At 30.4% G+C, this 23482-nt stretch overlaps 5 protein-coding genes across 5 annotated transcripts; 2 read left to right on the top strand and 3 right to left on the bottom strand.

Moving 5' to 3' along the window:
* Positions 1–2113: 2113 nt before the first annotated feature.
* On the bottom strand, positions 2114–3938 carry LOC119669971 (lanC-like protein 3 homolog). The gene is made up of 2 exons (XM_038080034.1): positions 3672–3938; positions 2114–3598 (listed from the first exon to the last, which is right to left on the bottom strand). The coding sequence occupies exon 2, from the start codon at positions 3576–3578 to the stop codon at positions 2313–2315; it is 1266 nt and encodes a 421-aa protein (XP_037935962.1). The 5' UTR covers positions 3579–3598; positions 3672–3938; the 3' UTR covers positions 2114–2312.
* Positions 3939–8114: 4176 nt separating this feature from the next.
* LOC119669969 (growth hormone-inducible transmembrane protein) lies at positions 8115–9959 on the bottom strand. Its single transcript, XM_038080033.1, has 7 exons — positions 9729–9959; positions 9393–9667; positions 9223–9334; positions 9017–9158; positions 8614–8950; positions 8414–8546; positions 8115–8355 (listed from the first exon to the last, which is right to left on the bottom strand). The coding sequence occupies exons 2-7, from the start codon at positions 9601–9603 to the stop codon at positions 8265–8267; spliced, it is 1026 nt and encodes a 341-aa protein (XP_037935961.1). The 5' UTR covers positions 9604–9667; positions 9729–9959; the 3' UTR covers positions 8115–8264.
* Positions 9960–11405: 1446 nt separating this feature from the next.
* LOC119669968 (zinc finger protein 583-like) lies at positions 11406–13872 on the top strand. The gene is made up of 6 exons (XM_038080032.1): positions 11406–11996; positions 12056–12214; positions 12272–12331; positions 12390–12746; positions 12806–13429; positions 13496–13872. The coding sequence occupies exons 1-6, from the start codon at positions 11646–11648 to the stop codon at positions 13841–13843; spliced, it is 1899 nt and encodes a 632-aa protein (XP_037935960.1). The 5' UTR covers positions 11406–11645; the 3' UTR covers positions 13844–13872.
* A 1554-nt stretch (positions 13873–15426) lies between these two features.
* LOC119669967 (zinc finger protein 713-like) lies at positions 15427–19696 on the top strand. The gene is made up of 5 exons (XM_038080031.1): positions 15427–15511; positions 17196–17793; positions 17849–18250; positions 18311–18503; positions 18569–19696. The coding sequence occupies exons 2-5, from the start codon at positions 17447–17449 to the stop codon at positions 19490–19492; spliced, it is 1866 nt and encodes a 621-aa protein (XP_037935959.1). The 5' UTR covers positions 15427–15511; positions 17196–17446; the 3' UTR covers positions 19493–19696.
* Positions 19697–19748: 52 nt separating this feature from the next.
* Positions 19749–20546, bottom strand: LOC119669966 (DNA-directed RNA polymerases I, II, and III subunit RPABC1). The gene has a single exon (XM_038080030.1). The coding sequence runs from the start codon at positions 20454–20456 to the stop codon at positions 19824–19826; it is 633 nt and encodes a 210-aa protein (XP_037935958.1). The 5' UTR covers positions 20457–20546; the 3' UTR covers positions 19749–19823.
* Between the last annotated feature and the right edge of the window lie 2936 nt (positions 20547–23482).

Below are 23482 nucleotides of genomic sequence, written 5' to 3'. Positions count from 1 at the left end.
ATTATAGGACGTGTGCGAATTAGGCTAAGTTGATGCTAAACCAAATGGGAGATTTTTTGGAAATTTTTGCACTGCACACATTTAGCCATTTATCAACACGTATCGACACATCACTATATTATCTTCACAACTTAGAATTTCCCTCATTTAGGACGCAACTTAGCCTAACTTGCACACGACCATAATAATAAATGCCATTGATTTATAAAAAAAGCTACTTAGGCCGTGTGCGAGTTCAAGTAAATTGATAGTACATTGAGGGAAATAGTAAATTATGTCAGTATGGCAGAATTTACCAGAATTTCGAGTAGGATATGTTAGATAAAAATTAGGTAAATTAGGTATTACCGTTGTGAACATATTATAAAATGTTTAATAAATGAATAAATTTGAAAACTTTTAACCAAATATAATAAATGAGTGCAATAAATAAATATTTACATAAAAAATAAAAATAAAAATAATATAAAGTAAGGAAAATTAGACCAGAAATGTGAAATGAAACCCTTAAAAATAAATTTCCCAAAAGAGAAATTACCGAAATTTGAAATTTTTTATATGTAAAATGTAAACAACAGCTGAGCTGTAGACAAACGTACTGAGAAAGTACAAAGAATAAAAATCTTTGTTTTTATTAATTGAATAAATGATTTTATTTAATTTTATTTAATTTATTTATTTTTCAATCATCCAGTTTTTATCGAAAAGTATTCAGCAGGTTTAAAGATATTGACGACCATTAGCTTCGTCTTCGTGATTTTTAGGCCCCATTTTGTCAATTCCATATTGACTTATATCATTGATGTACGCTGTCGTACCAAGTTGAATCGGTATCTAGTAAGAATAGTGGCTAGGTATTTTTATTTATTTATTAGTTACCCCACTATATTATAGGACGACTTGCTTTCTTCTTAGTTCCGTGTTATTGGTAGTTACTTTAGAGAGGCAGCCTTTAGAGTCCCTAAAATTATGCACATTGACGAATTTATATATATCTCAATTCGCTTGACGTGTAACACTCATCTCTTCATGTGATACTACTAGAATCGTATTTAAACTCATGATTAAGCCAAAGAGAGCGTGTATTGACCAAGCAGTTCGTTGAAGCACCATATGAAATCGCTAAGGGTATTGATTATTCGACCATACATCGAAAAGCAAATTACATGTAAATATTACAAGACGAATATATGGGTTGGGATGTGGATGGGTGGTGTTTGTGGTACAAATAGGGGGAAAAGGGGCAAATGAGGATATAATTGAAATCAATCAGAGCTGCAGAAATCTAACCGTTTCAAAAGGGTGAGTCCAAAAGTCAGTTGAGCTAAGTTTCAAGAGCACAGATGGGCGTCGTCATGGGGAGTAGAGCTAGAGTTTGGGCACAAATATGGAATAGACGTATTTATGCGTGTCAAGCAACTGTTTAGCACTTGGCTATACACTTATCTCAATTGAGGCAGGACACAGTTCTTGCTGCTAAGGGGAGACGTCGTTCTTCCAGATCATTGAAGTGGATTACTTCGGTAAGGTTTAAATCAACATTGGGACTTAAATAATATAGGCTTGCATATTACTTCAATCACCATAGTTGATTAATTCAGCATAACTTGAGTATTAAGACTTAAGTTATGCTTAAGTAATCAAGTTTGAAAACTGATTTCATACTTAAGTCAGTATTGATACTCAAGTTATGATTGTGAAACCAAACGCTTACGTTACGTGCACTATCCATGCAAATTCATTGATAATAAAAAACTAATTTAAATATATTATTAAGTTAAATAAGTTTATTTAATAGAGAATATAATCAAAATACATATTAAGCACGGTAGAGAATTGCTATGCAAATTTTCAAAAAATAGTCATTTTGAATTATATTTGTATATTTTTATAATAAATATAATAATGTTTATATACTTGTAATATTTTTGATTTTTCTTATAATTCTTGTATATATTTAATATGAGTCTGTGATAATAATTTTTAATAAATTTTAATAAATGACTAGGCTTCTACGTAATTCTTAATTTTGTTTAATATCTAATTTTAATTCTTAAATCGAATGAAAATACAATTTTAAATATGAGTAATAAAACATCACTGAAACAGCCGCTTAAGTATCAATTCAAATTCTTTTTAATGAATACTGTTAATTTTATGTAAACGCTTCAAATATATGCCAATAGCTTAGTAATATTAAATATAATAAATTAAACAATTTTTAATAAACATACGCTTGAGTTTTCCCTGATATGCGTGAAAATTCCTGCCTTGCTGTATTATTAAATATATGTGATGTGATGTGATTTCATTTAACGAAACACCTCCATGAAAGGGAAGTGTGCCTGCTCCGGTTCCAACAAATCAATCAAGAAACATACAGTACCAGCCACGCCCTCATACAAACTGAAGGGACGATCTGGTGTTCTGGCACGATGCTTGAATTCCGAATTGGTCAACAACTCCATGTATTTAACGGCACGATACATATACTTAGGCTCATTGGTTAGACGATACATTAGCAAGAATACATAGCCATTGCCAGCGACACCGTGACATATACCTGGACCCTTGCGCAAAAAGCCTTTCTTCCACACCAAATCAGCAGCATGACGCAAGCTATGTAAATACTTATCCTCCTTGAATATCAAATACGCTTTTGCCAATAAATAAACAGCACCAGGTGCACCATGACACCAATGTACCAAACGTTTTTCACGACCAGTTTTCAAATCTTCAAGTGCTACTGGGAAATTGCCCTCTTGATCTTGTAACGAAAGAAAGAAGTCAATAGAACGTTTGATATCACGTAGATCAGCACTGGGTGCAGAAATTGGATCTGTGCGAAACCATGGACTGTCCAGCAGTACTTGTAATATGGCGCATAGGCCATGAGCCGCACCCAAGTATTCAGTGCCATGATACTGATACATAAGTGGTAATGGCGAACCAGTATGCTTAGCATATTCACGTCCACTTAAAATAATCAATTGACAAATCGCAACTATATCGTCATCGGTAATTCTTTTTTCACTTAAAACGTCATTCAACCAATAGCAACCTGTCAAAAAACCAGCACGTCCAACAAGTACTTCATCGCAACCATTTTTAGTGCTTATATACTCCTTGCTTGCAGATATACCAGACTTGAAGTTAGCCAGATCATTTGACAGATCCTCTGTCTGATTTAAGTCATGCGAAATTGCAGCAGACACAGCAAAAATACCGGCATTGCCTAACAAATAAGAGTAACGCTCAGCAGAACGTTTCTTATAACGTTCACCATTTATTTTAGCATCACGTATAAAAGCTGAAGCGTGATCCAGTGCGGGATACAAGTCTCTGCATCTCTCAGAACGCGACATCTTCCAAAACATATATGCAATGCCAGCATTGCCAACATACAAATCCCCACGTGAATCATCATCGCCACCGGGACGTACGTACTCTAAGATAGAATCAACATAGGTGCAAATAAGATCCTTCACATGCTCTTCATCGTAGCCGCTTGGTGTGGTTGGTTCGCCCATATAATCGGGATAAGGGTTATCTAAATAACGCTTATCCATTTCGGTCATATCCTCTTTTGGAGCCTCTTCTAAAAAAAAAAAAATAAATTAAAATTGAAAAGACGCAATTTTATAATATGCGGGGCGTGGCAGTATTCGTACCTGAATTTTCTTTAGGGCTGCTTGCAGTGTCAAGCGCTTTTAAAATCCGAGTACTTTTATATCTGACTTGATTTAAATTTATCTATTAGGATAGAAATATAAAACTTATTTATTTAAGTTATTTCAACTTCTCAACAATGTTCAACCGGCTAACTTGATCTGTCTGCAAAGTGTTTAAAATGTTTTAATCGATGAAACACAGGAAGCTCTTGAAAAATTAAATTACAAGCGATTGTATTAAGCTTTTATTCCCCCATTGTAATAATAGTCGGTTGAAGTGATATATAAATATATATTTACATATATTATTTTAATTATTTTAGTAATTAATAAGTAAGTTAAAAGATTTAAATGCACTTTTCGTATTAAATTGTCGTAGGAAATAAGTTTCTAACGAACGAGACAAAACGTACCAATAATCGATAAATTATTATATTGCTCTATGTCAATTTTGCTTGACAGCCAAACTGTTTGACAGCTTTTCTATATTAACGTTTTTGAAAGTTTTGTCAAATATGTTAAATTTTAAATGAATATGTTTTGTTATATAGTATATGTATTCATCATTGTTTTTAATTTTCCTTTAACTAATAAACTATAATGCGTACGTTCTATCATAGGCCTTTTCGGTGGCTCGCAAGTACGGCAAAAAACAGCAAGTTGCTGGCCTATGCAGGCCTATACTGGCCGCAATGTACGCAAAACAACAACACTATTTTCTCTACCTCGGCCATCATAGCTATGCTGGCCAACCACATCGGCCAGTAAAAAAAAAATGTTACCAACGCAATAAGCAAACTATTGTGAACCTTCATTGAAAATTCCAACGAATAGTGCAATCAAATGTCAAAAATTGAGGAAATAAAAATTCAAACAGAATTCAAAAATTTGAAAAATCTTGAAAAGTAACGAAAAAATAATAAGAATGTAGAAATCGTAAATATTAAGTACATTGAATTTTTTTATGTTAGTTATTACCAAGTAACATTTATTTTATTTCATTTAATTTGTAGTTTACATGCGTAAAAAATTTTTTTATAGAAGTAAAACGTTGCTTTCTTCTCCCAACATCGACAGTACCTACAAAAATTTACTTATCTTAGTGTTTTATTTTTAAATTTCCAATATTCTTACCATTCCTTTTAATTCCTTGTTCATTTTAATTTTATAATATTTTTATAAAAATATATTTGATTTATATGCACATATACAAAACATCAAAACGTCAAAACAAAACATTTGACAGATTGCAACAGTGATGCCAATGACTCGCGTGGCCAACATAGGCCAACATGCATTTTTTGCCGTACTTGCGAGCCACCGAAAACGCCTCATGTTTCCATTGCAGCTTATAGTACATTCACACTGTCTCATTTAGGCACTTGCTCATTTATATTAATGAGGAAACGTTCATATTATAATGAGCTCATTATGCAGCTGATAAAACTTTTATAAACTTCACTTAATAATATATCACACAAATATATTAAGGCCGCGTGCGTGTTCGAGTAAATTGATGGTAAAATGAGGATAGTAATAAACTATGTAAACTATGTCGGCATGGTAGCGAATATTGGTATTTACCAGAATTTCGAATGGGGTAAATTAGATAAAAATTATAACTATATTATAACTATATAATAATATATATAACTATATTATTAGGTATGACCATTGTAAAAATTTTATAAGATGTTTAATAAATAAATAAATAAATTTGAAAACTTTTAACCAAAAATAATAAATAATTGCAATGAATAAATAAATAAATATTTACATAAGTGCAGTGTAAAAAACCCCTAGGAAATTTCAATTTACTTTACATCAATTTACTCGAACTAGCACACGGTCTAAATATATAATTGATATATTTAATCATTTATATACAGTTTATATATCAATTATATATTTAATTAATAGAAACAAAGATTTTATTAAATACTCAATTCCTCACTGCCTTTGTTTATATTTTACATGTGAAATGTATGACAAAAATTTCAATTTTTGGTAATTTCCCTTGTGAGAAATTTATTTATAAGGATTGCATACGACAATTAATGGTTATGGGTAAAAACGCTTAAATAAGACAGTTTGAATGTGACTACTTATAAGACTAAGACTACTTATGTTAATGAAATTAAGATGTGGTCGTTTCCATTGGCATTAGCTGATTTATTTATTATGCACTTTTTCACCTTAAATCATTTGATTCATTTATATGAAATCTCTCTGTATGTCATAATAACAAATCTATAACTTATCTTAAGACCGGTCTTTTCTTTCTTACTAATTAAATCGATTATTATTTTACAATAGATTTATGGTATTAAAATGGTATGAAAATTAAAAGAATCCTTAATTATTTAAATGATATAACTCTATAATTATTACTTTCCTAGAGTAATTAAAAGGCTAAAAAGTGCCTTTTAAAGGTATTGAAACCTTTATTGCTACATTTTATAAAAACCAGAAGACTTAAGAAGTGGTTATTAGGTTATTGTACGACGCCTAATGATCAGCATAAAAATAATTGAAGTAAAAATTGTGTTTAAAAATGTTTAGATTCATGTTGATTCTCTAAATGATGTTTTCATTATTTGACTTAAGTGTATAATAAGTAATGGTGCTGTAGCTCAATCAATATACCTAAATTAAATTTATACTAATTCTGTGAATTAATTCGTTAATAAGGACCAATTTTATCGCTTTAAGTCTGAAGTAATATTTATAAAATTCTTTAGTTACAGTTTACTGCCAAACATTAACCCTTAAGATTGGTGTGCATTTTCATATAAAATCTATACAAAATTTTGGTAATAAGTTTTGATAAGTTTAAAATATTATATAGTTAAGTATTATAGACAGTACTTTAATTACATTTTGATTATGCTTTCAAAATTTACTAAATAAAATACGGTTTATTATTTTTTTTATTATTTTAAATAATTTAATTGACTTCAATAAAGGCAAACGATTCTGTTTATATCATGTAAATATACGTGAACAATTTTATTACTTTATTACTGATACTATATTTGTTCTTTAACAGCAGGACTTACAATATTAAGTCCAGTATTAATTTAGTATTAATTTATGTCTCCCGTAAATTTATCCAATATTAAGAAACAGCGATAACCCATTGATTTTTGTAGTGTAGGGAGATGATATATAAATTAATGTTTTCCTGAATTTTATTATATATTAGATTACATTCTAATTGCTTTCGATACTTAGAAGGTGATGGGGATATAATAATAGAATTCAGCAATATAGAAACCATCATCTTCTCAATAGTTATAAATGTTGTACTTTATTTTATTTTATTATTTTATTTCTTTTTAGATTTTCATATATGCATAAATAATCTAATTTTTATTTTTCCTTTTAAATCCTCTCCTTAAATAATTTTGTTCATATTTTTCAAAACATTAATAAAACAAAAAAAATTTTGTTTACATTATACATATATCATAATAAATTGTTATTACGATTAATTTTCAATACGTTTTACTATTACTGGGCTTAGTTCCAGTAATTAAAAATGTTTTTATTTATAATTTATACAAGAACACAAACTTCTTATGATACTAAATTCTTCTAAAAACTAAATAATATTAAAAAAATATATTTGTTATAACACAACTTCATCATTGATTTTCAGAAATTACAATTTAGATTGTTGCATTTTAATAAATTATTTTATGTTATGTTATTTATTTAGTTAAGCAACAATATTTAATTTACTAGATTATAAATAATAACTAAAAAAATAAAATTATATGAATAATATAATAACAAAAAATGTTTTAAAGTATTAACTTTAAATGATCTAACTCATATTCATAAAAGTAATAAATATAAATAATACATGAGGTGTTTACATAGCCTTACTATGTAATTTATTACACCTAATGCCTCTCATTAAATAAATAAAATAATAAATAAATAAAATAATAAATAAATAAAATAATAAATAGATAAAATAATAAAATAATGAATAAATAAATATAATAATAAATAATAATAAATAAATAAAATAACTATATTATTATAAATATCATAAAATAATAAAATACCATAGAAAAGTTCAAATAGAAATGAAAGACAACAAAATTTTTTAATTAATTTATTGAAATTTTTGTTGTAATCTTTTCATTCCTATTCGAACTCTTCTAACTTTTAAATATGTAGATTCTTTTCGTCATAAGACGCGTCATTCTCAGCAAGAAAAAATTAACATTAATAATAAAATATATTATTTATTATAAAATATATTATTTTATTATTCCAACTGAATAAATTTATGGAGCATTTAGAATAATTATCAGGGTTTTACTAATTTAAGAACTATATTAACTAAACCAAATATCTAAAAATAGTTAAACATAAAACAAATAAATACATAAAAGTTAACAGCAAAAAATAAATAAATACATAAAAACTTTAGTTAAAAATAGTAAAATCTAATATTTATTTGGCTTAATTTTAATTATTTATTGTTCGAAAATAAATTATGTAAATCACAATGCATTATTATTATTTTTGTTGTTGTTGTTGTTAACTACAAATATTGCAAAAAGTCTAGTATTTATATTAACGACGACGTTGGTTACCACCACCGCCAGCCATGATGGTAGCAATTCGTATGAAAATGTTAATGGTGTCCATGTAAATTGAGAGTGAACTGAAATATAATAAATGTTATTTAAATTTAAACATAAAATTAATTATAACAAACGTACGCATTAATAGGATCGAAGGGGCGCACACCAAACTCAGGGTAATTTTCAGCATAACGCACAATACGTTGGGTATCATAAAGCAAAAAGCCACTGAACAGTATTAATCCTCCATAAAGCGATAATGAATACAGACCTAACACAAAACACAAAATCGAATGATTAGGAAATGCAACCAAAACAAAATGAAATGAAAGTCTTACCTGCGCCTAAGGCTGTAGTAGGTGGTAACCACATCGAAGCCAATGAAGATGCAAAAACTAAGCCCAAACCTAGTGCTAATGGACCACCCAAATACAAAAATTTATCACTTGGCGCACAAACAGCAATAGTGGACAGTCCACCTACAATGCCACCAGTATAAAGTGCAGCTCTTGTCAAAATAGGACCGCCCAAGAGACACATTGGAGCTATAACTGCACCTAGCACGCCACAATGCACAGCCCAAGCCAATTGTTTAGCACCTATACCTGGTTTGTATTCTAAAGATTGAGCTACAGCACCAGTTCCGATCATAACCGCGAATGTGCCCAATATAGACTAAATTTTTTTTTTTTATAAGTTTAAGCAATAATATATAAATTGTATACTGAGCTAAGAACTTACCATCCAACCATTACGCGTAACTAACTGCATTATACGAGGTGAACGGTAAGCTGCTGCAGCTGCCGCTGCTGTAATGGCACACGAAGCACCAAAATAACCATAGGTGGTGTGTATACGTTCGCGGACATATTCCGGCCATAGCCTGTAAAAATATTATTTTATTTATTAAATATATATGAGTACTTAATACAAAGAAAGCTATTTACATTGATTTATTATATGTGTTATCTGCATCTCCTAAACCCAAACCATAAAAACCTAATGCGCCCAAGCCAACTAATGCTGCTCCAGCTGCTGCTCCTTTACCCATAGAAAAAGCTAAAAATAGAAACAATGAAAGTAATTATTAAATAGGTATTTAGTATTTATTTCCTACCATTTTCAGATGGTGGACCCATGAGTTTTTCCTTCATTGTTGGTGTGCGTGCAGATTCTGTACGTGAATATGGTTCCCGCGGACCCCTTGCATAATTGCGTGTTACATTTTTTGGTATGAAATTGGGTTCTGCGCGGTGCATAAGAAAAGTACGTTTTAAACCATTTTGGATGGTTGAATTCACAACGCGATTACAAGTTAAACGCAACATCTTGCACAGGTGATGAAATTCTCGTTTTTATTTTGGTGTTGAAGTTGTTAAAATTAGTGTTGAACTAAAATGTACCAAATTGTATTTAAATAAATTTTAAAATTTTTATAAAATATATAACTTACATATAACGTGAATTATTTTAAATAAATTTTGTACAACTGCACTGGATGTGTTGTTCGTGTTTTGGAATTTTCTAGCTTATTATTATAGTCCGCGGTTGTCAATCAGACTTTTGTTAACGTTGCCATATTTTTATAATTAATTACTGAAATACGTAACGTCAGTTGTACGCATTGCTGCTTGAATTATAAAAACTTTTAAATATTTGATGTAAAAATATATGTGAACATTTCCGAACAATATTAAAAAAATGTGTTAATAATTTGAAAATATTTCTATCAGAATATTTTATTGCTGCTATGTTAGATAATGATATACTTATATATTTATTTTTTATTACACGTGAAGTCCAATTACAAGTAAAGTGTTATTTCTAGCTTTTCTCGTAAATCTTACTTTATACACCTTTTACACTAAAACATGATATAGGCGATGCTACATGTATGCACACCAAGTAAGACCAATTATGAGCTTTGTTATACACTTTGAAATATAGGTCGTGTGCGAGTTAGGCTAAGTTGATGCTAAACCAAATGGGAGATTTTTTGGGATTTTTTGCACTGCACACATTTTACCATTTATCAACACGTATCGACACATCACTACATTATCGGCACAACTTAGAATTTCCCTCATTTAGAACGCAACTTAGCCTAACTCGCACACGACCATAGTATAATTCTACCGTATATATGTCTGCAGACCGAAATTTGGTATTCTTACTTTAATATATACAGTGCGATTTGGTAGCACAGCATACTTGGTTTACTTACTTGTTGCATCGTTTTTTCTTTCAGAGTAGCAAAAAAATACTCGCAACTTACAAAGGAAAACATGTGAAGCAACAATAATGCACTTAAAAGCCTCAGAGTTAGGTTTTACCCACCAAAAAAAAATTAAAAACTAAAGTTTTAATGCGGCCAAATTCAAAAATCAGTCTATTGTGAATGTTCACTGAAAATATGTTTTATAACTCCAGTTGTTCGTACCATATCATGTTGCACACAACACAACAAAAAAATATGTCAAACAAATATATACAACATATTTTAAAAGTGCTGCCAATCTCTTACAACCAGAATTAGTTATTTTTTTCCATCTCTGAAAGAAAAAATTGCGGCTATCTGCCTTTCCCTTGATTACTGGAATATCATCATGTAGTCGTAAGGAGTGGTTTTCGATGCTAAATCCTAAATAAAGCTTCACCTAATCAAGTACGCATTATTAATCAATTTAAATAGTATATATTACATTATCTACCAGGAAATAGTATTGAAATAAAAATTATAATTTGCACAAAATCAATTTACAATTAAATTCATAATTCACAATAGTGAAATTAATAATATATATTGTGAATAACTCTCCTAAACTTAAGCAAAATATTGCGCAACGTTTTAATAACAAAAATATATATGACAAACTAAGATAAACTAAAAATTTGCCTTCGTGAACAGACTTTTAGTGAAGTGTGCAAAAATGAGTAAAAAACAATATTTGATATAAATTAAGCAAAATGAATGAAGCGTAAGTAATTGTATGAGTTAACATTGGAAATATTAAAAATGCCTGTTTTTCTAAATACTTGTTTCTGATTATTATGAGCTTTATATGTGTATTTTAATTTGTAAAAACTATCATTTATTGACAGGAAGTATTTATTTGAAGAGATTTTGAGTGTTGCCAACCTAATGGTTTGTTGTCTTTTTAAGACCTGTTTGTAAGAGATTACAATACGGCCGTGTGTGGGTTCGAGTAAATTGATGGTAAATTTAGAGAAATTAAATTTTTCACATTTTCACAAACCACTCTATTGTGAATATTTCTAACACTAAGAGGAAGTTTTGTTTTGATGCAAAATCTACTATTACTGTACAACTTTTTGCTTTTGTTGATATCGTACTACTTCTTAATAACAAATGGATGCAACAACAAGTCATTTGAAAAACTATCGTGTTTGTGGAGAAATAATTATCAGTATAGAAGTAGGAAAAAGGGTATTTACATTAAATTGTATAAATTGCACGACAGTTTGCCCAAATTTAGAAGAGTTTGTTGTCCACTTCGAAGAGCGGCATAACAAAGAAATTTGCTTTAATTCCGAATTCACTGAAGATTACGGCCAACAAATTCAAAAATATGATGACGAAGAAAGCGAAATCTTATATCAAAAGTTAATTGCAAATACAGAAGCAGTAGATGCTAATGTAGAGGAGTTAGATGTACAAAGTGAACTTTGCAATTTGTTGCAACAACCATTAGAAACCGAGGTAAAGCTTAAATGATGTGTTATTTTTTTTAAATTATAGATTAATATTTATAACTACAGAAAAGGAAAACTGCTAAACTTGATAAGAGAGATCCTTTAGATGGTAACAATGATGCATTGGATAAGTTTAATACAAACAGTGATAAAAATGAAGAAGTGGAAATGGAATACCTTGATGAGGATGACACTATGGAAGATAATAATGAACTTACGGCAAACGTAAATAAATTAAAATAAACTTGAATAAGACTAGTTGTTGTAAAAACAATTTTTCAGATTAAAGAAGAAGAGTATATATCAAGTGCAAGTGACTATGTCTTCGAATCTGATGAAGAGGTTTTTTGATTCAGTATATTTATGTATAATTATTGTTTTAATGAATTTCAAATTACAGTACATTGAGCAAGAAACACAAAATAACGTAGATGATAATAAGTTGCATTTGGCAATTATTAAAAATTACAAAAAACATGCAATACTATGGAATAATGATCATCCAATGTCAAAGAATCGCAAACGTCGTGAGGAAGCACTTAGTGCCATAACAGAATCAGTCAATAAACAAACCCATACAGATTTGAAGAGCAACAATATAGCCGACCAAATCAAAAAACTTCGCTATAAATATCGTAGTGAATTAAAAATGATAAAAACAGCTGAAGCTAAAGGCGAAAATTATACACCTCAATGGTTTTATGAAAAAATGGAGTTCCTTAACAAAACCATTAAATATAAAAAGCGAAAAAAAAGGGTATTCTTAAATAAGTAACTCATTTTCGTAAAATATTTATTTACAAACCTTCTATTTAGGGTGCAAAAGCCTTGGCTAATGGAAAAATTAGTCTACCATTGTCTTCGCTTACAGAATCTCAAAATCTTAAATTGATCGAAATATATAAAAGTTTTCCTTGCCTATGGAATGTACAACACATTGAGTTTCGCTTTAAAAACTCTCGTCAAGATGCTATGGTTTCTATGCTAAATACTATAAAGATTAAAATGGGTTTAGAGTTAACACCAGATGATTTAAGAAAGAAACTATATTTAATACGATATGCATGCACGCAGGATAAACATCGAAAATTACACTGCACTAAAGCAGGAAAACAATTTAAACCTCTTTGCACGTACTACGACGAAATATCATTCCTTGAGGATAATGTTGGTCCCTTCAAATGCAACTACTGTGATAAACTTTTCAATGGCCCAGATCAATATAAGATACATTTATCGGAGCATGATGGTTCGATGCCTTTTACATGTCCACTCTGCAACCGTGGATTCAAAAAAGTTGGCAATTGTACGGTGCATTTACGTAGACACACTAAAGACTATCCGTTTGAGTGTAAGGTTTGCGGTAAACGTTATGCCACCACAACGGATGTGAATGTACATATGCGAAATCATACAGGAGAGAAACCATATTTTTGTGAGGTGAATTCAAGATTTATAAACAATAATGTTGTCATTTTTTGATTGTTATTTTTGTATATCACTTAGGTTTGTGGACAGTCATTTCGAACGTGGTCATTTTTTAATGCTCACATGCGTCGTCACCAGAAGAAACGTAGCTACAAATGCACGATTTGCAGCAAAGCATTTTATGAGAACAATAAATTGACTGAACATATGAAAGCGCATTTCAATTTGCGCGATAAAGTGTGCAATATTTGCAATAAGGCATTCACGAGTGCGAAGTATTTGCGGCAACACAAACAAATCCATGCTGAACAAAAGAAATACGTTTGTAAGATTTGCAGCAAGAATTTTGCACAATACGCCGGACTGAGTGGCCATATGAAATCCCATGGCACGACTATAAATGGCGTTATAATTGAAGATAGTTGATTTACATGTTAGTGCCACAGACTGTTTATTAAAAATAAAGTATTAATTTTAAAAAATATTGCAGTTTTTTTTTATATATTATTTTGCTTAACTGAAGCGACTGTATTTACAATTTGTAAAAGTTTTTTTTTCATTAGCTAGAAAGCCACAGTAAGAGCCTCGAACCCACTAAAACCATCTCTTAAGATAAATTGGAAAATTCCAGTAATCAAGGGAGAGGGATGTAAGCATATGCGCTTCATTACCTACCAGAGTAGATTTAACTAAGCCAGAGACATGGGCGTAGAGTAGGTCGATTTGTGGCTAGTGAAGGGGGTAGGGTTGTAGTGCGAGCGGGGGGCTAGACTAGCGGTAAACTTTGTGACCAGAGTCACGAAAGTTGCGGTTGTAAAGGGGGATGATGGGGTTAGTGATGTCCCACTAATCAAAGTATTGGATTAGACATTGGTGGGGTTCAAAGCACAAAACTTCAGTAAGATCTGCAGGAAGAATATTGGGGGTGAAGACATTAGCGGGGCGGGGGTGGCGGTGTGAAGTCCCACTAATCAAAGTATTGGATTAGACATTGGTGGGGTTCAAAGCACAAAACTTCAATAAGGTTTGCAGGAAGGGTATTGGAGGTGAAGACACCAGTGGGGCGGGGGTAGGGGTGTGTGTAACCGGGCAAATAAAAGGAGGTACTCGTCAATTATAGTGATCATGGCATTGCCATATAGAAAATGGATTGAGAAGCCCGATGGGAAACGCTTACAATTGGCGTAATCTCGAAGGAGCTTCCGCACACAGAGACGTACCCTCTCCATCTGGGAGGAAGTGATTGCCCAAGTACAAGTAAAATTAAGATTTTGTAATAGCTAAGCGAAGCTTTTCTTGCAGTTTTAGCCATGCTTTCTGCATAGCCAAATTCTAAAAATGTAGTAAATGGTTTTATCAGCTTCTGAATTTATATGTAATTTTAAAAGGTCAAGACCATTTTTGAAATTATATTCAACATAATTATAATTGTACTCTACATTTTAAAAGGAATTTAACAACAAAATAAATAACGGCGAAAAAGTTTCTATAAATAAGTTTATAAATAAATTGTTTCGAATAATTTACATAAAATATATTAATAAATAACATGCGTTATATATAAGGTTTATTAAATATAGATATAAATATTGGTTTATTAACATTAAAGGCAATTTTTTTAAACGGGAAATAGCAAGCTTCTACGGACAGTGGTAACAATTAATTATTCACAATAGTGTCAACGAAAAGTGTTGAAGTCCGACTACAATAATTTAATTCGACCCTTCCGAAGTGTGGTAAAAACAATAAGAGTCTTGTTAAAGTTTCTAGATTGTACATAAAAAAAAATATTACTCTCTTCTTCCAAGAGACAAGTTATACTCATCTAAGAAAATGCAGAAAATATGTAACCAAACCGATAAGCGATTTATTGTGAATCTTTATTGGATATTCTAACGAAAATTCCATGAACTGTCAAAAGTTATTAGTAAACAAAAATTTTAACAAAATTAAAAAGTTTCATAAATTTAAATATTGTCAAAAAGAAATATTTAAAAACTACACAAGAATTGTGAAAAACAAATATTTTGAAGATATATAAAAATTTTTGAGAGTCTGTAAAGAAAGTGTGATCAAAAAGCACATAGAATCTGAGTAAGTTTTAACTTAACTACATGTTTAATATATGTTTAATTTTATTGTGAAAGATAATTTCAAAATTTCGCAAATTAACATTGTTTTTAATTTACTATTTATTTTAGTTGTTAACTTTTTAATAAATATAAAAATTAATTTTCATTTGAATAATAAAATCTAAACCCACTAAAACCACCTCTTAGAAATGTAAAATGGACAAGACTTCATTTGAATTTTGCTCACATTACAGTAGCAACTACCATTTTTGCTTTTACAATAGCAGTTAAAATATATCAATATTTCAACTCTTAGTACTTGCACTCTTTCAAAATTATTTACAAATAATTTATTTTCAAAGGATTACTGATGATGGGCATTTGGCAATACTCGAATTAGCTGTATGGTCAGCCAAAAATTGAATTAATTAAAAATAATAAAATTTTGTTGTTATTAACTACTATTCAGAATACCTCTCTATTAAAACAATAGTTTCGTATAAGAAACATAGTTTATTTTGTCATAAGTAACCTCAAAAATACAAGTTAAAAGATAACATTTGTAATAATAGTCATTGCGTGAATAATTCAATATCATTTTAATGAAATGTTATCAAAATTAAGCTCATATTCGTGTTATTATTATTGTTAGATATGTCACAAAGGTTAAGCAACAAAAATTAAAATCTGAACAAACTATATATATATGGAATTTCATAAAAATTTATAAAGCCTAATCTAAGCTATAAAAAATGATATAAAAGAACTACTATTTTGGGTGGCATCCAATTACATTGAGCACAAATAATGATATACAAAACAGATATCATCATGATTCATTATTGGAAATATTAACAATAAACTTAAATCTAAACATAAACATAGTCAAAATGTAGGTATTGCGAATATAAAAGGATATATAGATTTAAAAAACTAAATATAATAATAAACAAAAACATTTGACAACTGGCAAAAATTTTGCGCGCATTTTTATAAACTATTCACAATAGACGTATTTATAGTTTTGGCAACTCTGCTTGGTTGAATTGCTTACCGGTTAAGCAATTACAAAGAAGTTGGTTTAAATTAGCAAGTAAATTTTCGTTACAAATTCTTTAAATTCTTTGCCTATAAAATATAGTACACGTGTTGATAATGTATTAAATTATAACTTATTTATTGTTATATATAATTTTTGTCTTATATATTTAAAGTCTGTTTCACGAGCTACTCGTAATAACATCGAGTAATACTGTGTATACATAAGTGCGTTCCACCAGCATATTTTCAAGTAAATTAGAGCATCTGAGAGAGCATAACATCCCTGTCGAAATTTGAAAATACTACACAGATTTTATTCGTACATTTTATTTTAAGTAAAATGTGTGAATCAGCTGTTTTGGTTTGAATTTAAATTTTTGTATTGTTTATTTGTGCGGCATTGGTGTTCTCACCAGATTATACACAAAGCTATTGCATGAAAATATGTGTAAAGAGCGTTATTTGGCATTTTTTTGTGTTACGCTCTCAGTTTGTGCTTTACTTGTGGTTTACTTGATTTTTACTACGAGTGGCTGGTGGAAAAGACCTAATATAAATCAAATTAAATTATTTTCTTGAGTTTTATTTTAAAATGTGAATAATAACACATTATGAGGTAATTTTTATTTCATTAATGATAACTCTTACGGTGCCTGATATTTTAGATGCTTATAATAACAAGAATACAAATAATTGAGAAAGACCACTTTTGAACTTATAATGGATTCACAATTGTGTCACAGAAAATAACTTTGTTTAAAAGAATAGTAAGCACTGAATTTTTTTACTATTGCACACTAGCCCAAGTTTGACAGTTGGCTTTTGAACAAATAAAATTTATTTTAAACTTTTTGAATGGACACTGTTTGATTTCTCAGATAAGTTCATTCAGAATTATTAACATATTAAAAAAAAAATGAGCTTAAAATGTAATGTACCGGGTTGCAAAAACACAAATAGGAAATCTTCGGAATGGTTTTATGAAGGTAGATTCGTCCGATATCCAGCCAATGAAGAGCTACAGCAGAAATGGTGCGAATCCCTTCAAGTAACAAGCGGCTACGTTTGTGGTGTACATTTCGAAGAAAGTGCGTGGCGTCTTATAGATGTGATCATGGAAACACCGCTTTCAAAACGCAGACTTAAGCCAGGTGCAGTACCAACTTTGCCCTCTGCAACTAACCAAGAAAGTGACGCTGATGATTGTGCGGAAACGCTAAGAGAAGAATTGTTAAAGAGTCTTCTAAAGAATCCTAAGAAAACGTAATATTATGCAGTTAATTTGACACTCTGTAATTATATTTTTATTTGTTTTTAGGCGCAATGTTGATAACAAGCAAAAACCTTTGCAAAATGAATTAATGAAAGTTGATGCAAATGTTGAAAGTTTACCTACTAATATTACTCAACCACAGTCCAACATCTGCGTAGCTGATAGGGTAGAGACTGTACAGGATCGCTTTATTCTGGTTAATACAAATGTTAGTAATTTATTCACTGATGTTACACAATCATACTCCAACACTTGCGGACCGGAAACTGCACAGACGAGGTTAATGCAAGTTGATATAAATGTTGAAAATTTATCAACTGATGTTACTCAACCACAGTCCAATACTTGCCCTCTTGATAAAATTGAAACTGTGAAGAATTGGTTAAATCAAGTTAACACAAATGTTGCAAACTCAGCTACTGATGTTACTCAATCACAGTTTGATATGTTAGCCATTAGTTTTTGTAATAATTTTAATATTGTATATTAATAATATTTATTTAATAGTCTAGGGACAGAACTGAAATATGGCGAAGTGGTTTTTAATAACATCGAGAATAAACTTATTATTTGCTGTAAATTTTGCGTGGAGAAGTATCAAAGCCTAGAAGACTTTATGGAACACATAAAGTCGGAACATATTCAAGTTCAAAACAATGCAAAATTGGACACTGATAGTGAAAAATTATTTGGTAATAATGTAAGTAGTAATTACTAAATTAAATAATTTCACTATTACAAAAATGTATATGTAATTTTTTACAGTTGTGTGATGAGGAAGCGTTACAAAGTGCTGCCGATATCTCTCCTTTTGATGTGCGGGATACATCAAATAACGAGTCTCTGTTAATAAACCTAATAGAATTGTATGAAAATCAACCAAGTCTTTGGAACATTAACCATGAAAACTATTTTGAACAATTCATGCACACACAGGATTTGGAGCAGTTATACGAAAAAGTTGTTGTGGATCTGCAGGAACTACATCTTAACACAATTGACGAATTGGCAATGCAATTAACAAAATTCAATAATTGGTTCAGCGCATTAGAATATATACGCTTACAATGTCAGCAGGACAAGAAGGTTTTTTATTGTAAATACCCTAATCTCTATGAAGCGTTAACATTTCTACGTGGGCATGTTTTACCTTATCAATGTACATTATGTCAAGTTGTTTTCAAAACCAAAAGTAAACTTCTTAAACACTTGAATAATAATCAGAGATGTTCAAATCGTCTCCAAGGTGTTGTTTATGAGTGCCAGTATTGCAATAAGCGATTTGCTGAGCAAAGACAAATCAACTGCCATGAACGTCAACACACAAATGAGCGACCGTATCAGTGCACAATTTGTAGAATTACTTTCAGAAATTATTCAACGCTTTATCGTCACAAGCAACGTACACATTTGAGACAAAAACCATATCAATGCTCTAATTGCAGGCGTACTTTTTATACAAATGGTGCGCTATTGCAGCATCAAAATCTACACTATGGTATACGCAACGCAGTGTGTGAAGTATGTGGACGTAGATACTTATCGAATAGGTATTTAAATCGTCATATTAAAGCTTTTCATACAAAACATTCAACAAACAAGTTTATGCACATCAACAGTACTGTTGTCTCAACAACTCGACGTAACTATGTGTCCACAATTGTTCAAAATAAGCAATCCTTCAACTAAACTGTAAAGTTTTAAAACAAAACCAAAAGCCTGAACCAAGTGATACGCAACTAACTTACAAAGCGCTGTATGTAATACGAACCAAAAAACTAAAAAAAATATCATCTTAACCATAGAGTATTAATACCCAAAATATTGTCAAAAAATTGACATAATTTTGGTTTTGTATTTTTTTATATTTTTAAGCCAGGCTTAAGGAAAAAATCAAACAAAATGTCATCTTAAAAATAACTATAAAAATAAATAATCCAAAATATAAATTTTTTCGTACTTTATTTTTAATTCTTATATTGTAAAACTTAAATTTATTCTATTCCATTTTATTTTCCGCCTAACATACTAAACGATAAGATATGTAACGTCCAGCAGTTTCGGAAGAGCGTATAATCTTAACAACCTGTCCACGTTTCAAACCAAAGTAACGTGCCACGGGGTCACCAGCTTGTATACGCATTAACATGTTTTCCTTTAATTTATAACGAGCTAACAACTCTTGCTTCTCTTCAGGTGTCATTACTACATGTTCTGGCACCAATTCATGCTCAGTAATATTAATCAACAATTCCGACTCCAAAAACTGCTCAAGTATGTACTTTGGTGCCATGTCGACAAGTGATTGTTTCGCTGAAGGTGTCATACCCGCTTGCACTACGACAATTGCACGGTGTATGTTCTCTTCTTGCATGCGCGTACAATAAGTCTTGATAGTTTTGATGCCGATTTTTGGTTCATCTGGAAAGAAGACAAACATTTGATCGGTAGGATCATCATTGTGCGCAACCAGAACTATTAAATCAGCACGCGCGGGACGTTTTTCACTAGGCTTGTCACCAAACATATCCTTAAACTGCTCCAATGTTTGATCCAATTCGTCTTGAGTTACTAAATAACCACGGTCATGACTTAACTGCATAATTGTTTTGCGAATACGCCATAGTTTGTAAGTTTCTGCTTCATCATCCATTATTTTATTTGATTTTTAACAAGTTTAATATAAAGAGCAGAAAGAATACGAAACACACGCCGCAACTATTTTATTTCGTCAAATGTCAAAACAATAGTGAGTGATTGTATTGTGAACTATGTTATCGACAGCAGTGTTGGTAAACGTACTAATAAATTAAACAAATGACAATAACAAAAATGCTTACACATATTTTAATATATATATATTTAGGCCGTGTACGAGTTCGAGTAAATTCATGGTAAATTGAGAAAAATTTATGGCAGCGAATGTTGGTGTTTACCAGAATTTTGTGTAGGGTAAATTAGGTAAAAATTATATAAATTAGGTATTACCATTGTGAACAATTTGCAAGATGCTTAATAAATAAATGAATAAATTTTGAAAACTTTTAACCAAAAAATAAATAAGTGCAAGAAATAAATATTTACATAAGTGCAGTGCAAAAAATTTCAATTTACTTTACCTTAATTTACTCGAACACGGCTTTAATTTTGTGTGTGGTATGTTATTAAGTGAAGGTGATTTAAAAAAACAAAAGCTTTCTTAGAACTTTCAAAAAACTTTCTTGTCACATAAAAGCTCGTTCGCATGCAATAAGTAATTCAAGTCTCAACGGAAGAGAAAAATCTTGAAGTTACTTAAGTAACTCACTAAGGACGTGTGCGAGTTAGGCTAAGTTGCGTTCTAAATAAGGGAAATTCTAAGATGAGCCGATAATATAGTGATGTGTCGATACGTGTTGATAAATGGCTAAATGTGTGCAGTGCAAAAAATCCCAAAAAATCTCCCATTTGGTTTAGCATCAACTTAGCCTAACTCGCACACGACCTAAGTAAATAAGTTTTACTAAGTAAATAACTTACTAATCAGTGGATATATGGTATGACCTTTTTGAAAATAAATCAATAAATCAAAGGAAATTAGACCAAAAATGTCGAATGCAAAAAATAATCCATTAAAATTAAATTTCCCACAAGGGAAATTAATAAAATTAGGTAATATAAATAATATACACCGTTTTCTATCATTAAAAAGTCAATAAAAGTTAGCAACTAGTGGAAAAAAACCGACATGCAAGTTTTTAGAAAATAGCGACTCTTGATGCTTGGGTACCAACTTATAATTACTGTACTGTAAGTATTGAAAGCGAATCATTACGGGAGATTAATTGATTTAACGCAAGCGATAATTGTCTAAGATCACTACTTGACAGAGTTTTATTGCCTCTTTCGTAAGGTTATACATTCCCAGAAATCTATTCCGCATGTGCATTAGCGAAGGGTATTCTAACAGCACATGTGTGGCTGATGCTTCTGTTCGTAGAATTTACAGTTTGTATCCATATATGTGTCTAGTCTCATAAGGCGGTGTTTTAGTTTAGAGTTTCCTGTTAATATTCCTGTGATGAATTTACTTTTTTTGTAAAGTTCATAGAATTCTGATATCTTCTAAAGTTTCGGTATCTACAAAACTCTACAAAATTAGAGACTAATGGAGCAGTCAGTAGTAAAACCCTATGAAAGAAGTTAATAAAGGATTATTATGGAACAATAAATTGGTGTTTAACTATAGTGATGTATTTATAAGCTAAACTTAATAAGATCGGTAACTCTGGCAATCCTCCACAATTGGCTGAAAATCATTGCACCAAGTTATTCGTCGGTAAACCACAGAAGTTATACACCGAAGGATTCATGAAGCTACTCGAAAAATGCAAAAAGGCCATAAATAATAATGGTGAATATAAACTTTAGTAAAATTAGTAAAGAAGACTTTTTTCAAAAGTATGCAAATAAACGAAGGATAGGTTTTATATCATCCAATATTTATCACCGTGCTATGCAAGTTAATTTCATAAGATTTCCCAATGGCTTTGCATCTACGATTTGAACTCCCAAAAGCTGGCTTAAATTTTAAATGATGCTGATGTTGGTTATACTGATACGATGATGATAATGATGATAAGTATGGGAAAAAACGGCGGATAGGTTTTATGTCATCCAATATTAACCACTGTGCTATGCAAAGTTAGCTTCATGGGATTCCCCAATGGCTTTGCATCTATGATTTAAACTATCAAAAGCTGGCTTATATATTAAATGATGCTGATGTTGGTTATATTGATACGATGATGATAATGATGATAAGTATGGAAAAAAACGGCGGATAGGTTGTATGTCATCCAATATTAACCACTGTGCTATGTAAAGTTAGCTTCATGAGATTCCCCAATGGCTTTGTATCTATTATTTAAACTATCAAAAGTCTACTTAAATTTTAAATGATGCTGATGTTGGTTATACTGATGATAAGGATAAGGATAATAATGATAATTATGATGTTGCTGATGATGATTAGAATGATGATGATGATACGGTTAATGATTATGATTATAATGATGATTATGATTATGATGTTGAGCATAATGGTAGTATGAATGAAAAGCCATGTAATTTATTTTGTTCTGAATTGAGTACGTGAATTTAAAAATATTATGGGATAACTTTATTTTTCAGATAGTTTCATAATATTAATTGAAAGATAACAAGGTCATTAACAATTTCTTAGTAATAGCTTAACTAGTTATATGTTAATATATCATTATATCATTATTAAAATAAAAAGTTATTTCCTTCCTACCGAGTATTGCAATGTCATTGTGGTCGCTTAGAATTACTCACTCATACGTTGTGTTGACAGTTTGGGTTTAAAATTAAAATAAAACAATTATTTATTATTTTAGTATTTTTATTAAATTTGGTTAAGGTTCAATATTTGATAACATGTCAATTCGTGAGATGTTCAAGTTCAAAACAAACAGATACTGATACAGAGTCTGAAACCGAGGGAGACCTTCTGTATAAAATTGGCATCAGCCAGCCGGTGTCATAATATATAATTTCACAGCTGAGAGATTTATTTATTCAAATATGGAAAAACACAATGGACAGCTAATGAAACACGTATTTTGAACATCTATTCAAACACAAGTTTAGTTAGTATAAATAAGCAACAAAGTTACT

The sequence above is a fragment of the Teleopsis dalmanni genome, chromosome 1 (assembly GCF_002237135.1).
Source record: "Teleopsis dalmanni isolate 2A chromosome 1, ASM223713v2, whole genome shotgun sequence".
Classification (NCBI taxonomy): domain Eukaryota; kingdom Metazoa; phylum Arthropoda; class Insecta; order Diptera; family Diopsidae; genus Teleopsis; species Teleopsis dalmanni.
The sequence above is the reverse complement of the archived record's forward strand: the minus strand, read 5'-3'. Positions and strand labels throughout refer to the sequence as shown.

Excerpts from the sequence above, each read along its gene's own strand:
- LOC119669971 (XM_038080034.1), bottom strand. The coding sequence starts at position 3,578 with ATGACCGAAATGGATAAGCGTTATTTAGATAACCCTTATCCCGATTAT.
- LOC119669969 (XM_038080033.1), bottom strand. The coding sequence starts at position 9,603 with ATGTTGCGTTTAACTTGTAATCGCGTTGTGAATTCAACCATCCAAAAT. Across the intron at positions 8,547-8,613 it reads TACTACAGCCTTAGGCGCAG|GTCTGTATTCATTATCGCTT; the intron begins GTAAGACTTTCA and ends GTTTTGTGTTAG. Across the intron at positions 8,356-8,413 it reads CCCTTCGATCCTATTAATGC|TTCACTCTCAATTTACATGG; the intron begins GTACGTTTGTTA and ends ATTATATTTCAG.
- LOC119669968 (XM_038080032.1), top strand. The coding sequence starts at position 11,646 with ATGGATGCAACAACAAGTCATTTGAAAAACTATCGTGTTTGTGGAGAA. Across the intron at positions 12,747-12,805 it reads ATAAAAAGCGAAAAAAAAGG|GGTGCAAAAGCCTTGGCTAA; the intron begins GTATTCTTAAAT and ends CCTTCTATTTAG. Across the intron at positions 13,430-13,495 it reads AGAAACCATATTTTTGTGAG|GTTTGTGGACAGTCATTTCG; the intron begins GTGAATTCAAGA and ends TATATCACTTAG.
- LOC119669967 (XM_038080031.1), top strand. The coding sequence starts at position 17,447 with ATGAGCTTAAAATGTAATGTACCGGGTTGCAAAAACACAAATAGGAAA. Across the intron at positions 17,794-17,848 it reads CTAAAGAATCCTAAGAAAAC|GCGCAATGTTGATAACAAGC; the intron begins GTAATATTATGC and ends ATTTGTTTTTAG. Across the intron at positions 18,504-18,568 it reads AAAAATTATTTGGTAATAAT|TTGTGTGATGAGGAAGCGTT; the intron begins GTAAGTAGTAAT and ends AATTTTTTACAG.
- LOC119669966 (XM_038080030.1), bottom strand. The coding sequence starts at position 20,456 with ATGGATGATGAAGCAGAAACTTACAAACTATGGCGTATTCGCAAAACA.